At 47.3% G+C, this 15,133-nt stretch overlaps 1 protein-coding gene across 1 annotated transcript in view; it reads right to left on the reverse strand.

Annotated features, from left to right (window-relative positions):
* LOC311223104 (sperm-associated antigen 6-like) overlaps positions 1 to 15,133 on the reverse strand; it is a gene marked incomplete at both ends in the record, with an annotated part of 131,097 nt that overhangs the window by 91,032 nt on the left and 24,932 nt on the right. The window contains 4 exons of the mRNA XM_084307846.1: positions 8,253 to 8,398; positions 9,558 to 9,674; positions 11,270 to 11,470; positions 12,543 to 12,629. Coding sequence (XP_084163972.1) covers positions 8,253 to 8,398; positions 9,558 to 9,674; positions 11,270 to 11,470; positions 12,543 to 12,629 — 551 coding nt within the window. The remainder of the gene's footprint in view (positions 1 to 8,252; positions 8,399 to 9,557; positions 9,675 to 11,269; positions 11,471 to 12,542; positions 12,630 to 15,133) is intronic.

Genomic DNA, 15,133 nt, shown 5'->3' on the forward strand with positions numbered 1-15,133 from the left:
ACTACCTGACAACAGGACCTACTACCTGACAACAGGACCTACTACCTGACAACAGGACCTACTACCTGACAACAGGGCCTACTACCTGACAACAGGACCTACTACCTGACAACAGGACCTACTACCTGACAACAGGACCTACTACTACCTGACAACAGGACCTACTACCTGACAACAGGACCTACTACCTGACAACAGGACCTACTACCTGACAACAGGACCTACTACTACCTGACAACAGGACCTACTATCTGACAACAGGACCTACTACCTGACAACAGGACCTACTACCTGACAACAGGACCTACTACCTGACAACAGGACCTACTACCTGACAACAGGGCCTACTACCTGACAACAGGACCTACTACCTGACAACAGGACCTACTACCTGACAACAGGACCTACTACTACCTGACAACAGGACCTACTACCTGACAACAGGACCTACTACCTGACAACAGGACCTACTACCTGACAACAGGACCTACTACTACCTGACAACAGGACCTACTATCTGACAACAGGACCTACTACCTGACAACAGGACCTACTACCTGACAACAGGACCTACTACCTGACAACAGGACCTACTACCTGACAACAGGACCTTCTACCTGACAACAGGACCTACTACCTGACAAAAGGGCCTACTACCTGACAACAGGACCTACTACTGCCTGACAACAGGACCTACTACCTGACAACAGGACCTACTACCTGACAACAGGACCTACTACCTGACAACAGGACCTACTACCCCTACTACCTGACAACAGGACCTACTACCTGACAACAGGACCTACTACTACCTGACAACAGGACCTACTACCTGACAACATGACCTACTACCTGACAACAGGACCTACTACCTGACAACAGGACCTACTACCTGACAACAGGACCTACTACCTGACAACAGGACCTACTACCTGACAGCAGGACCTACTACCTGACAACAGGACCTACTACTACCTGACAACAGGACCTACTACCTGACAACAGGACCTACTACCTGACAACAGGGCCTACTACTACCTGACAACAGGACCTACTACCTGACAACAGGACCTACTACTACCTGACAACAGGACCTACTACCTGACAACAGGACCTACTACCTGACAACAGGACCTACTACCTGACAACAGGACCTACTACCTGACAACAGGACCTACTACCTGACAACAGGACCTACTACCAGACAACAGGACCTACTACCTGACAACAGGACCTACTACCTGACAACAGGACCTACTACCTGACAACAGGACCTACTACTACCTGACAACAGGACCTACTACCTGACAACAGGACCTACTACCTGACAACAGGACCTACTACTACCTGACAACAGGACCTACTATCTGACAACAGGACCTACTACCTGACAACAGGACCTACTTCCTGACAACAGGACCTACTACCTGACAACAGGACCTACTACCTGACAACAGGACCTTCTACCTGACAACAGGACTTACTACCTGACAAAAGGGCCTACTACCTGACAACAGGACCTACTACTGCCTGACAACAGGACCTACTACCTGACAACAGGACCTACTACCTGACAACAGGACCTACTACCTGACAACAGGACCTACTACCTGACAACAGGACCTACTACCTGACAACAGGACCTACTACTACCTGACAACAGGACCTACTACCTGACAACAGGACCTACTACCTGACAACAGGACCTACTACCTGACAACAGGACCTACTACCTGACAACAGGACCTACTACCTGACAACAGGACCTACTACCTGACAACAGGACCTACTACCTGACAGCAGGACCTACTACCTGACAACAGGACCTACTACTACCTGACAACAGGACCTACTACCTGACAACAGGACCTACTACCTGACAACAGGGCCTACTACTACCTGACAACAGGACCTACTACCTGACAACAGGACCTACTACCTGACAACAGGACCTACTACTACCTGACAACAGGACCTACTACCTGACAACAGGACCTACTACCTGACAACAGGACCTACTACCTGACAACAGGACCTACTACCTGACAACAGGACCTACTACCTGACAACAGGACCTACTACCTGACAACAGGACCTACTACTACTACCTGACAACAGGACCTACTACCTGACAACAGGACCTACTACCTGATAACAGGACCTACTACCTGACAACAGGACCTACTACCTGACAACAGGACCTACTACCTGACAACAGGACCTACTACCTGACAACAGGACCTACTACCTGACAACAGGACCTACTACCTGACAACAGGGCCTACTACTACCTGACAACAGGACCTACTACCTGACAACAGGACCTACTACCTGACAACAGGACCTACTACTACCTGACAACAGGACCTACTACCTGACAACAGGACCTACTACCTGACAACAGGGCCTACTACTACCTGACAACAGGACCTACTACCTGACAACAGGACCTACTACCTGACAACAGGACCTACTACTACCTGACAACAGGACCTACTACCTGACAACAGGACCTACTACCTGACAACAGGACCTACTACCTGACAACAGGACCTACTACCTGACAACAGGACCTACTACCTGACAACAGGACCTACTACCTGACAACAGGACCTACTACTACCTGACAACAGGACCTACTACCTGACAACAGGACCTACTACCTGACAACAGGACCTACTACCTGACAACAGGACCTACTACTACCTGACAACAGGACCTACTACCTGACAACAGGACCTACTACCTGACAACAGGACCTACTACCTGACAACAGGACCTACTACTACCTGACAACAGGACCTACTACCTGACAACAGGACCTACTACTACCTGACAACAGGACCTACTACCTGACAACAGGACCTACTACCTGACAACAGGACCTACTACTACCTGACAACAGGACCTACTACCTGACAACAGGACCTACTACCTGACAACAGGATCTACTACCTGACAACAGGACCTACTACCTGACAACAGGACCTACTACCTGACAACAGGACCTACTACCTGACAACAGGACCTACTACCTGACAACAGGACCTACTACCTGACAACAGGACCTACTACTACCTGACAACAGGGCCTACTACCTGACAACAGGACCTACTACCTGACAACAGGACCTACTACCTGACAACAGGACCTACTACTACCTGACAACAGGACCTACTACCTGACAACAGGACCTACTACCTGACAACAGGACCTACTACCTGACAACAGGACCTACTACCTGACAACAGGACCTACTACTACCTGACAACAGGACCTACTACCTGACAACAGGACCTACTACCTGACAACAGGACCTACTACCTGACAACAGGACCTACTACTACCTGACAACAGGACCTACTACCTGACAACAGGACCTACTACCTGACAACAGGACCTACTACCTGACAACAGGACCTACTACCTGACAACAGGACCTACTACCTGACAACAGGACCTACTAGCTGACAACAGGACCTACTACCAGACAACATGACCTACTACCTGACAACAGGACCTTCTACCTGACAACAGGACCTACTACCTGACAACAGGACCTACTACCTGACAACAGGACCTACTACCTGACAACAGGACCTACTACCTGACAACAGGACCTACTACCTGACAACAGGACCTACTACTACTACCTGACAACAGGACCTACTACCTGACAACAGGACCTACTACCTGATAACAGGACCTACTACCTGACAACAGGACCTACTACCTGACAACAGGACCTACTACCTGACAACAGGACCTACTACCTGACAACAGGACCTACTACCTGACAACAGGACCTACTACCTGACAACAGGGCCTACTACTACCTGACAACAGGACCTACTACCTGACAACAGGACCTACTACCTGACAACAGGACCTACTACTACCTGACAACAGGACCTACTACCTGACAACAGGACCTACTACCTGACAACAGGACCTACTACCTGACAACAGGGCCTACTACTACCTGACAACAGGACCTACTACCTGACAACAGGACCTACTACCTGACAACAGGACCTACTACTACCTGACAACAGGACCTACTACCTGACAACAGGACCTACTACCTGACAACAGGACCTACTACCTGACAACAGGACCTACTACCTGACAACAGGACCTACTACCTGACAACAGGACCTACTACCAGACAACAGGACCTACTACCTGACAACAGGACCTACTACTACCTGACAACAGGACCTACTACCTGACAACAGGACCTACTACCTGACAACAGGACCTACTACTACCTGACAACAGGACCTACTACCTGACAACAGGACCTACTACCTGACAACAGGACCTACTACCTGACAACAGGACCTACTACCTGACAACAGGACCTACTACTACCTGACAACAGGACCTACTACCTGACAACAGGACCTACTACCTGACAACAGGACCTACTACCTGACAACAGGACCTACTACCTGACAACAGGACCTACTACCTGACAACAGGACCTACTAGCTGACAACAGGACCTACTACCTGACAACAGGACCTACTACCAGACAACAGGACCTACTACCTGACAACAGGACCTACTACCTGACAACAGGACCTACTACCTGACAACAGGACCTACTACCTGACAACAGGACCTACTACCTGACAACAGGACATACTACCTGACAACAGGACCTACTACCTGACAACAGGACCTACTACCTGACAACAGGACCTACTACCTGACAACAGGACCTACTACCTGACAACAGGACCTACTACCTGACAACAGGGCCTACTACCTGACAACAGGGCCTACTACTACCTGACAACAGGACCTACTACCTGACAACAGGACCTACTACCTGACAACAGGACCTACTACCTGACAACAGGACCTACTACCTGACAACAGGACCTACTACCTGACAACAGGACCTACTACCTGACAACAGGGCCTACTACCTGACAACAGGGCCTACTACTACCTGACAACAGGACCTACTACCTGACAACAGGACCTACTAGCTGACAACAGGACCTACTACCTGACAACAGGACCTACTACCTGACAACAGGACCTACTACCAGACAACAGGACCTACTACCTGACAACAGGACCTACTACCTGACAACAGTACCTGACAACAGGACCTACTACCTGACAACAGGACCTACTACCTGACAACAGGACCTACTACCTGACAACAGGACCTACTACCTGACAACAGGACCTACTACCTGACAACAGGACCTACTACCTGACAACAGGGCCTACTACCTGACAACAGGGCCTACTACTACCTGACAACAGGACCTACTACCTGACAACAGGACCTACTACCTGACAACAGGACCTACTACCTGACAACAGGACCTACTACCTGACAACAGGACCTACTACCTGACAACAGGGCCTACTACCTGACAACAGGACCTACTACCTGACAACAGGACCTACTACCTGACAACAGGACCTACTACTACCTGACAACAGGACCTACTACCTGACAACAGGACCTACTACCTGACAACAGGACCTACTACCTGACAACAGGACCTACTACCAGACAACAGGACCTACTACCTGACAACAGGACCTACTACTACCTGACAACAGGACCTACTACCTGACAACAGGACCTACTACCTGACAACAGGACCTACTACTACCTGACAACAGGACCTACTATCTGACAACAGGACCTACTACCTGACAACAGGACCTACTACCTGACAACAGGACCTACTACCTGACAACAGGACCTACTACCTGACAACAGGACCTTCTACCTGACAACAGGACCTACTACCTGACAAAAGGGCCTACTACCTGACAACAGGACCTACTACTGCCTGACAACAGGACCTACTACCTGACAACAGGACCTACTACCTGACAACAGGACCTACTACCTGACAACAGGACCTACTACCCCTACTACCTGACAACAGGACCTACTACCTGACAACAGGACCTACTACTACCTGACAACAGGACCTACTACCTGACAACAGGACCTACTACCTGACAACATGACCTACTACCTGACAACAGGACCTACTACCTGACAACAGGACCTACTACCTGACAACAGGACCTACTACCTGACAACAGGACCTACTACCTGACAGCAGGACCTACTACCTGACAACAGGACCTACTACTACCTGACAACAGGACCTACTACCTGACAACAGGACCTACTACCTGACAACAGGGCCTACTACTACCTGACAACAGGACCTACTACCTGACAACAGGACCTACTACCTGACAACAGGACCTACTACTACCTGACAACAGGACCTACTACCTGACAACAGGACCTACTACCTGACAACAGGACCTACTACCTGACAACAGGACCTACTACCTGACAACAGGACCTACTACCTGACAACAGGACCTACTACCAGACAACAGGACCTACTACCTGACAACAGGACCTACTACCTGACAACAGGACCTACTACCTGACAACAGGACCTACTACTACCTGACAACAGGACCTACTACCTGACAACAGGACCTACTACCTGACAACAGGACCTACTACTACCTGACAACAGGACCTACTATCTGACAACAGGACCTACTACCTGACAACAGGACCTACTTCCTGACAACAGGACCTACTACCTGACAACAGGACCTACTACCTGACAACAGGACCTTCTACCTGACAACAGGACCTACTACCTGACAAAAGGGCCTACTACCTGACAACAGGACCTACTACTGCCTGACAACAGGACCTACTACCTGACAACAGGACCTACTACCTGACAACAGGACCTACTACCTGACAACAGGACCTACTACCCCTACTACCTGACAACAGGACCTACTACCTGACAACAGGACCTACTACTACCTGACAACAGGACCTACTACCTGACAACAGGACCTACTACCTGACAACAGGACCTACTACCTGACAACAGGACCTACTACCTGACAACAGGACCTACTACCTGACAACAGGACCTACTACCTGACAGCAGGACCTACTACCTGACAACAGGACCTACTACTACCTGACAACAGGACCTACTACCTGACAACAGGACCTACTACCTGACAACAGGGCCTACTACTACCTGACAACAGGACCTACTACCTGACAACAGGACCTACTACCTGACAACAGGACCTACTACTACCTGACAACAGGACCTACTACCTGACAACAGGACCTACTACCTGACAACAGGACCTACTACCTGACAACAGGACCTACTACCTGACAACAGGACCTACTACCTGACAACAGGACCTACTACCAGACAACAGGACCTACTACCTGACAACAGGACCTACTACCTGACAACAGGACCTACTACCTGACAACAGGACCTACTACTACCTGACAACAGGACCTACTACCTGACAACAGGACCTACTACCTGACAACAGGACCTACTACCTGACAACAGGACCTACTACCTGACAACAGGACCTACTACCTGACAACAGGACCTTCTACCTGACAACAGGACCTACTACCTGACAAAAGGGCCTACTACCTGACAACAGGACCTACTACTGCCTGACAACAGGACCTACTACCTGACAACAGGACCTACTACCTGACAACAGGACCTACTACCTGACAACAGGACCTACTACCTGACAACAGGACCTACTACCTGACAACAGGACCTACTACCTGACAACAGGACCTACTACTACCTGACAACAGGACCTACTACCTGACAACAGGACCTACTACCTGACAACAACAGGACCTACTACCTGACAACAGGACCTACTACCTGACAACAACAGGACCTACTACCTGACAACAGGACCTACTACCTGACAACAGGACCTACTACCTGACAACAGGACCTACTACCTGACAACAGGACCTACTACCTGACAACAGGACCTACTACTACCTGACAACAGGACCTACTACTACCTGACAACAGGACCTACTACCTGACAACAGGACCTACTACATGACAACAGGACCTACTACCTGACAACAGGACCTACTACCTGACAACAGGACCTACTACCTGACAACAGGACCTTCTACTACCTGACAACAGGACCTACTACCTGACAACAGGACCTACTACTACCTGACAACAGGACCTACTACTACCTGACAACAGGACCTACTACCTGACAACAGGACCTACTACCTGACAACAGGACCTACTACCTGACAACAGGACCTACTACCTGACAACAGGACCTACTACTACCTGACAACAGGACCTACTACCTGACAACAGGACCTACTACCTGACAACAGGACCTACTACCTGACAATCTCCTCGGGGTAGCAGTTGTTGATGGCGGTGATGTATTCCTGCAGGGCGGAGCCGGCCTCGGCCTGGATCTCCTGGATCTTCTTCAGTCCTCCGCTGGTCACGAAGAGACGCCGGGCCTTACTGTCGTGGGGCAGAACCTGTGATGAAGAGGAGGAGAGAGAGAGTTAGTGATGAAGAGACACCCTGCTTTACTGTCCTGAGGCAGAACCTGTGATGAGAGTCCAGTACAGCCAGCAGACAGGTGAGTAAAGGGGTTAATGGCAGGAAGTGAGTGAATGTTAGATTAGATTGAAATGTATCGTCATCATACAACAGTATGATGTACAGTACAACTAAAAGAAGAGGTTTGGAATCCAACCAGAGTGCAAGTGTAACAGTAAAGTGCAATAGTAATATACAATGTACATGTGATTAAACTGGGTATAACATATATACAACTCTGTACATACATCTGATTAGCACTAATACTCAGTAGTACTATTTTATATATTTTATACCTAGTTTAATCACCTGTACATTGTATATTACTGTTGCACTTTACTGTTACATTTGTACTCTGGTTGGATGCCAAACCTCTTTTTGTTGTAATGTACTTGTGCTGAATGATGACCATACATTTTAATCTAATCTAATCTAATCTAATCTAATCTAATCTAATCTCATTGAATCTAATCTAAACTAATCGAATCTAATCGAATATAAACTAAACTAATCTAATCTAATCTAATCTAAACTAATCTAATCTAAACTAATCGAATCTAATCGAATATAAACTAAACTAATCTAATCTAATCTAAACTAATCTAATCTAATCTAATCTAAACTAATTATATAAACTAATATAAACTAAACTAAACTAATCTAATATAATATAATCTAAACGAATCTAATCTAATCTAAACTAATATAATCTAATCTAAACTAATATAATCTAAACGAATCTAAACTAATCTAATCTAATCTAATCTAATCTAAACTAATATAATCTAATCTAATCTAAACTAATTATATAAACTAATATAAACTAAACTAAACTAATCTAATCTAATATAATCTAAACGAATCTAATCTAATATAATCTAATATAATCTAATCTAATCTAAACTAATCTAATCTAATATAATCTAAACGAATCTAATCTAATCTAAACTAATATAATCTAAACTAATCTAAACTAATCTAAACTAATCTAATCTAATCTAATCTAAACTAAACTAAACTAAACTAATCTAATCTAATCTAATCTAATCTAATCTAATCTAAACAAATCTAATCTAATCTAAACGTGCACCGTACCTTGCTCATCTGGTTGACCACGTGTTTCAGGATGTTGGAGGGCGCGTCGTGCAGCAGGGGCTCCAGGGTCGGGAAGTCAGTGCACTTCTGCAGGACGCTCTTCAGTGCCTTCTTACACTAGACAGGACAGAGACACAGGACAGAGACACAGGACAGTCAGAGACACAGGACAGAGACACAGGACAGAGACACAGGACAGAGACACAGGACAGAGACACAGGACAGAGACACAGGACAGAGACACAGTCAGAGACACAGGACAGAGACACAGTCAGAGACACAGGACAGAGACACAGGACAGAGACACAGGACAGAGACACAGGACAGAGACACAGAGACACAGGACAGAGACACAGGACAGAGACACAGGACAGAGACACAGGACAGTCAGAGACAAAGGACAGAGACACAGGACAGTCAGAGACACAGGACAGAGACACAGGACAGAGACACAGGACAGTCAGATACACAGGACAGAGACACAGGACAGAGACACAGGACAGTCAGAGACACAGGACAGAGACACAGGACAGAGACACAGGACAGAGACACAGGACAGAGACACAGGACAGAGACACAGGACAGAGACACAGGACAGAGACACAGGACAGTCAGAGACACAGGACAGAGACACAGGACAGAGACACAGGACAGAGACACAGGACAGAGACACAGGACAGAGACACAGGACAGAGACACAGAGACACAGGACAGAGACACAGGACAGAGACACAGGACAGAGACACAGGACAGTCAGAGACACAGGACAGAGACACAGGACAGAGACACAGGACAGTCAGAGACACAGGACAGAGACACAGGACAGAGACACAGGACAGAGACACAGGACAGAGACACAGGACAGAGACACAGGACAGAGACACAGGACAGAGACACAGGACAGTCAGAGACACAGGACAGAGACACAGGACAGAGACACAGGACAGTCAGATACACAGGACAGAGACACAGGACAGAGACACAGGACAGTCAGAGACACAGGACAGAGACACAGGACAGAGACACAGGACAGTCAGAGACACAGGACAGAGACACAGGACAGAGACACAGGACAGTCAGATACACAGGACAGAGACACAGGACAGTCAGAGACACAGGACAGAGACACAGGACAGAGACACAGTCAAATAAGGACAGATGGGGAAGAGAGTGGACCTGCAGTCGTTCAGAGATTCACGGTTTTGCCTGTCCAAGTTCGTGATAACCACCACATGCATGAATTAAATCACATATTGTAGGAATTAGAATTGTATCATATTTGTATGAGGCAAGTATTTAATCAATGGAGTGCTGATTTATCACTTCCCTAGTCTTCCAGTTTATGTGTAAATGTACCTTAAAACTCATTGACTGCCAAAAATGAGTGGCGCCCATGCGTTGAACGCCAAAAGCGAGTGTACTCGTTTTATGTTTTTATTTTTAATTATGATACTAGACTAGTCCCGTTGACCCTTCTGTATGGATTTCGTAAAACTGCGATGACGATCGAATCCCGATAGGTGGCAGTCTCCAGTTACCCTTTGAGTAAATCTTTGAGAGGGGGGGCGGCACTCACATTTTAAACTTATAATCGAATCGAATCAAATTGAATGTCGATTGAGTACAAGAGAAAGACATAATCCGCTCAATGTAAAACCAAGCCCCCACACTGCATCTCAGACTCATGATTTAAACACCTCCTCTGCCTTCACCTTGACCTGCAGGTCTTCTGAGCTGTTGGCGTCCATGTAGAGAGCCAGCAGCCTGGGCAGCAGGCCTGACGCCCCCACGGCCCTGGCGTGCTCTGGGGTGTGTCGCCCCACCTGGCCGATGGCCCAGGCTGTGGCCGCCTTGATGTGATCCTCGGGGACGGGGTCTTCTTCGGATAGACACAGGCTGAGCTGGGGCACCCCCTGGTGGACACACAGCATAATGCATCTAGTATTGTATTCCTTTATTGATCCCCTTGGGGGAAATTAGGGCTTCATACCATAGCAGGTATGGGCAGGGTAATAGAAGAAAGACATAAATATATAAATATAGGCAATACAATTTTATCTGAATATAAAAATATTAAGAAACAAATGAACAGTGTAAACAATATAATTAACTCTTATCCAAAGCGCTTTACAATTTGTTCCTCACATTTGACCTGTTCACTCACACATTCACACACCGACAGCAGAGGCAACCATGCAAGGTGCCGACCTGCTCATCGGGAGCAGTTAGGGGTTAAGTGTCTCGCTCAAGGACACATCGACACGCTGCCCGGGAGGAGCGGGAACCGAACTGGGAACCTCTGGATTCAGTCCCCACTGTATCAGGTATCATGTATGTCATTTCCTTTGGTTGCTTGTTTGATGTGTGTTTTCACTATTCCCCGTGCCTCTGTGATGTTTGTACCACCTGTCTCTCTTCTATTTCTTTATTTATACATTTCTTTTACTTTCCCTGTTACCCTTTCGAGGGGACCTTTTTTCCTCTCACCAGGCCCTCACTGAAAATACCTGCCTGGACCTGGTTAAATAAAAATAATAACAGGGTTCCACAGACATTGCTAAATGAAATTCAAGGACTTTCAAGTAATTTTCCAAGCACTATTTTTCATTTTAAAAGGGCATTTAAAAGGATACAATTCACTTTTAAATGCAGTTTTATAATAAAAACTTTCAATGCGAATGGTTGATTTGAATTTTAAGCACCTTGTTAAAAAAATGGGGTGGTTTCAAGGAATTCCAGGCCTTGACTTTCTTTCTTTTTAAAAAAATCAAGCACTTTAACCCTTTCACTACCGCACTACCAAATGGTTAACCCTTTCACTGCGACAATACAGCAGGTTAACCCTTTCACTGCCACACAACAGCAGGTTAAACCTTTCACTACCACACTACAGAAGGTTAACCCTTTACTATCACACTACAGATGGTTAACCGAACCCTGTAATAAAAACTATTGAGGAGGGTCTCAAGGTCGGCGAGGTCGTACCTTGGAGACGATGACGGCCATGGCGAGGTTCTCCGCGTGAGCCGCCACGTAGCCCAGCATCATGATGCCTGGCAGCTGCAGGTTTCCACGGCAACGTCCCTGGGAGAGGGGTCACAGAGAGGGAGGGGTCAAGCAGAGACACGACCATCAGTATGCCAACAGATGGTAAGTCGAGTGTCAAGGCAGCTGTTTTCAACCACTAGGGGGACCCTGATGTAAACAAGACGAAAGTCTTTCTCTGGTCTGCATCCCCTTAACCCTTTCACTTGCCACACTACAGGAGGTTAACCTTCTGTAGTGTGGCAGTGAAAGGGTTAACCTGCTGTTGTGTGGCAGTGAAAGGGTTAACCGTGTGGTAGTGCGGCAGTAAAAGGGTTAACAATTGTGTGTATTGAGCCGTACTGTCCCTCCCAAAATCCAACCCTAACGTCCTCGTCGTGGGAGGGGGAAGCAGGTTAAGCTGACAAATAGGGCAATGGTAAAACTCATGGGCCAATCCCCTGTGAAGTGGATAATTGGATTACAGAAACATTGAAGAAAAGTAAGAAACTCTGCACCCTAGGAGATGGAAGCTCTTCAAGCATACGAGCTGAAGAGACTATGAAGACGCATGCTGAAAACCACATGGAGAGGGTGCGTCAGAACCTTCTATCCCCTAGGCGGTCTACCAACATCGCAACCTGGAATATCAGGACCATGTACACAGCGGGGAAAACGTCAGTCATCGCAGAAGAGATGAAAAGATACAAGCTCTCTATCCTCGGCTTGTGTGAAACCAGATGGCTCCAGACAGGAGAAGTCAAACTGACCAGTGGTGAATCCATAATCTTCTCTGGACACCCGGATGAGAAAGCACCACACACGGAGGGAGTGGCACTCATGCTCTCCAAAGAAGCGCAGAGGGCCCTCATCAGTTGGGAGCCCATCAATTCCAGAATCATCACCGCAAGATTTAAAACCACCCATAAAAGAATTAACCTACATGTCATCCAATGTTATGCACCCACCAACACCACAGATGAGGAAATAAAAGACAACTTCTACAACCAGCTACAACAGCTACTCCAGGCCAGGAGAGAAAAAGACATCTTTCTCCTCATGGGCGACATGAATGCAAAGGTTGGGAACAACAACAATGGATACGAGCTGATTATGGGAAAGCATGGAATCGGCAGCATGAATGAAAATGGTGAAAGATTAGCAAACGCCTGTGCGGACTACAACCTGGTCATAGGAGGGACAGTTTACCCCCACAAACCTGTTCACAAAGCCACATGGATATCACCTGACCACACCACAGAAAACCAAATAGATCATATATGTATAAACAGGAAGTTCAGACGTTCCCTCCTGGATGTACGAGTGAAGAGGGGGGTAGATGCGGGGTCAGATCATCACCTACTGGCTGCAAAACTCCAACTCAAGCTGAAGCGCTGTAACAGCCCCACTGACAACAGAGCAAAGTACAACATCCAGCTTTTCCAGGACATAGGAACAACGGAACTATACCAAATCACCCTACAGAACAGGTTCCAAGCTCTGCAAGAACAAGCTCAAAAACCAGTGGAAGAGCACTGGAACAACCTGAAAACCGTATGGAAGGAGACATGCCTAGAAGTGGTAGGGAGAAAGAAAACAAGCAACAAACCCTGGATATCCACTGAAACACTGAAAAGAATAGAGGAGAGGAGGGCAAAAAAAGACACAATAAACAAATGCAAAACTCGAGCAAAAAAGGGAGCAGCTCACAGAGACTACGAAGTAGCAAACAAGGAGGTGAAGAAAAGCATCAAACGCGACAAACAGAAATACATAGAAGACTTGGCGCAAGAAGCAGAGGAAGCAGCGGGAAAGAATAACCTCAAGGAACTCTACCTGACCACCAAGAAACTAACCGGGAGGTTTAGACAGACAAACACACAAATCCGTGACAAACAAGGACGACTGCTCACCACCAAGGAAGAACAACACCAAAGGTGGACTGAGCACTTTAGGGAGCTCCTCAACAGAGAGCCCCCTGTCCAAGAGGTGGAGATTCCGCCAGCTGGCCACATGCTGGAGATCAACTGTGCCCCCCCAACAAGATATGAGGTGAAAAAGGCTATCAATGCATTGCGACGTGACAAGGCAGCAGGGCCAGATGACATTCCAGCAGAAGCTTTAAAGGCAGACGTTGAAACCTCAGCCACCATGCTACACCAGCTGATCAAAAGGATCTGGGAGAAAGAAGGAAATGTACCAACAGACTGGAAGGACGGGCTCATTGCTATTATACCCACTATCGTGGGATTATGTTGCTCTCAACACCAGGCAAAGTTTTCAACCGCATTATCTTGGACAGACTGCGAAAAGGGGTCGATGATGAACTGAGAGAAAACCAAGCCGGTTTCAGGAACGGTAGATCGTGCACTGACCAAATTGCCACCCTCAGGATCATCATCGAGCAATCCATAGAATGGCACGCACCTGTCTATGTCAATTTCATAGATTTTGAAAAGGCATTCGATAGTGTAGACCGCGAGCTGCTTTGGAAACTCATGGCACACTATGGAATCCCTAAAAAATACATCAGCATAATCAAGAACATGTAT

Source organism: Notolepis coatsorum (genome assembly GCF_963971535.1).
Source record: "Notolepis coatsorum genome assembly, chromosome: 2".
In the NCBI taxonomy this organism is placed as follows: domain Eukaryota; kingdom Metazoa; phylum Chordata; class Actinopteri; order Aulopiformes; family Paralepididae; genus Notolepis; species Notolepis coatsorum.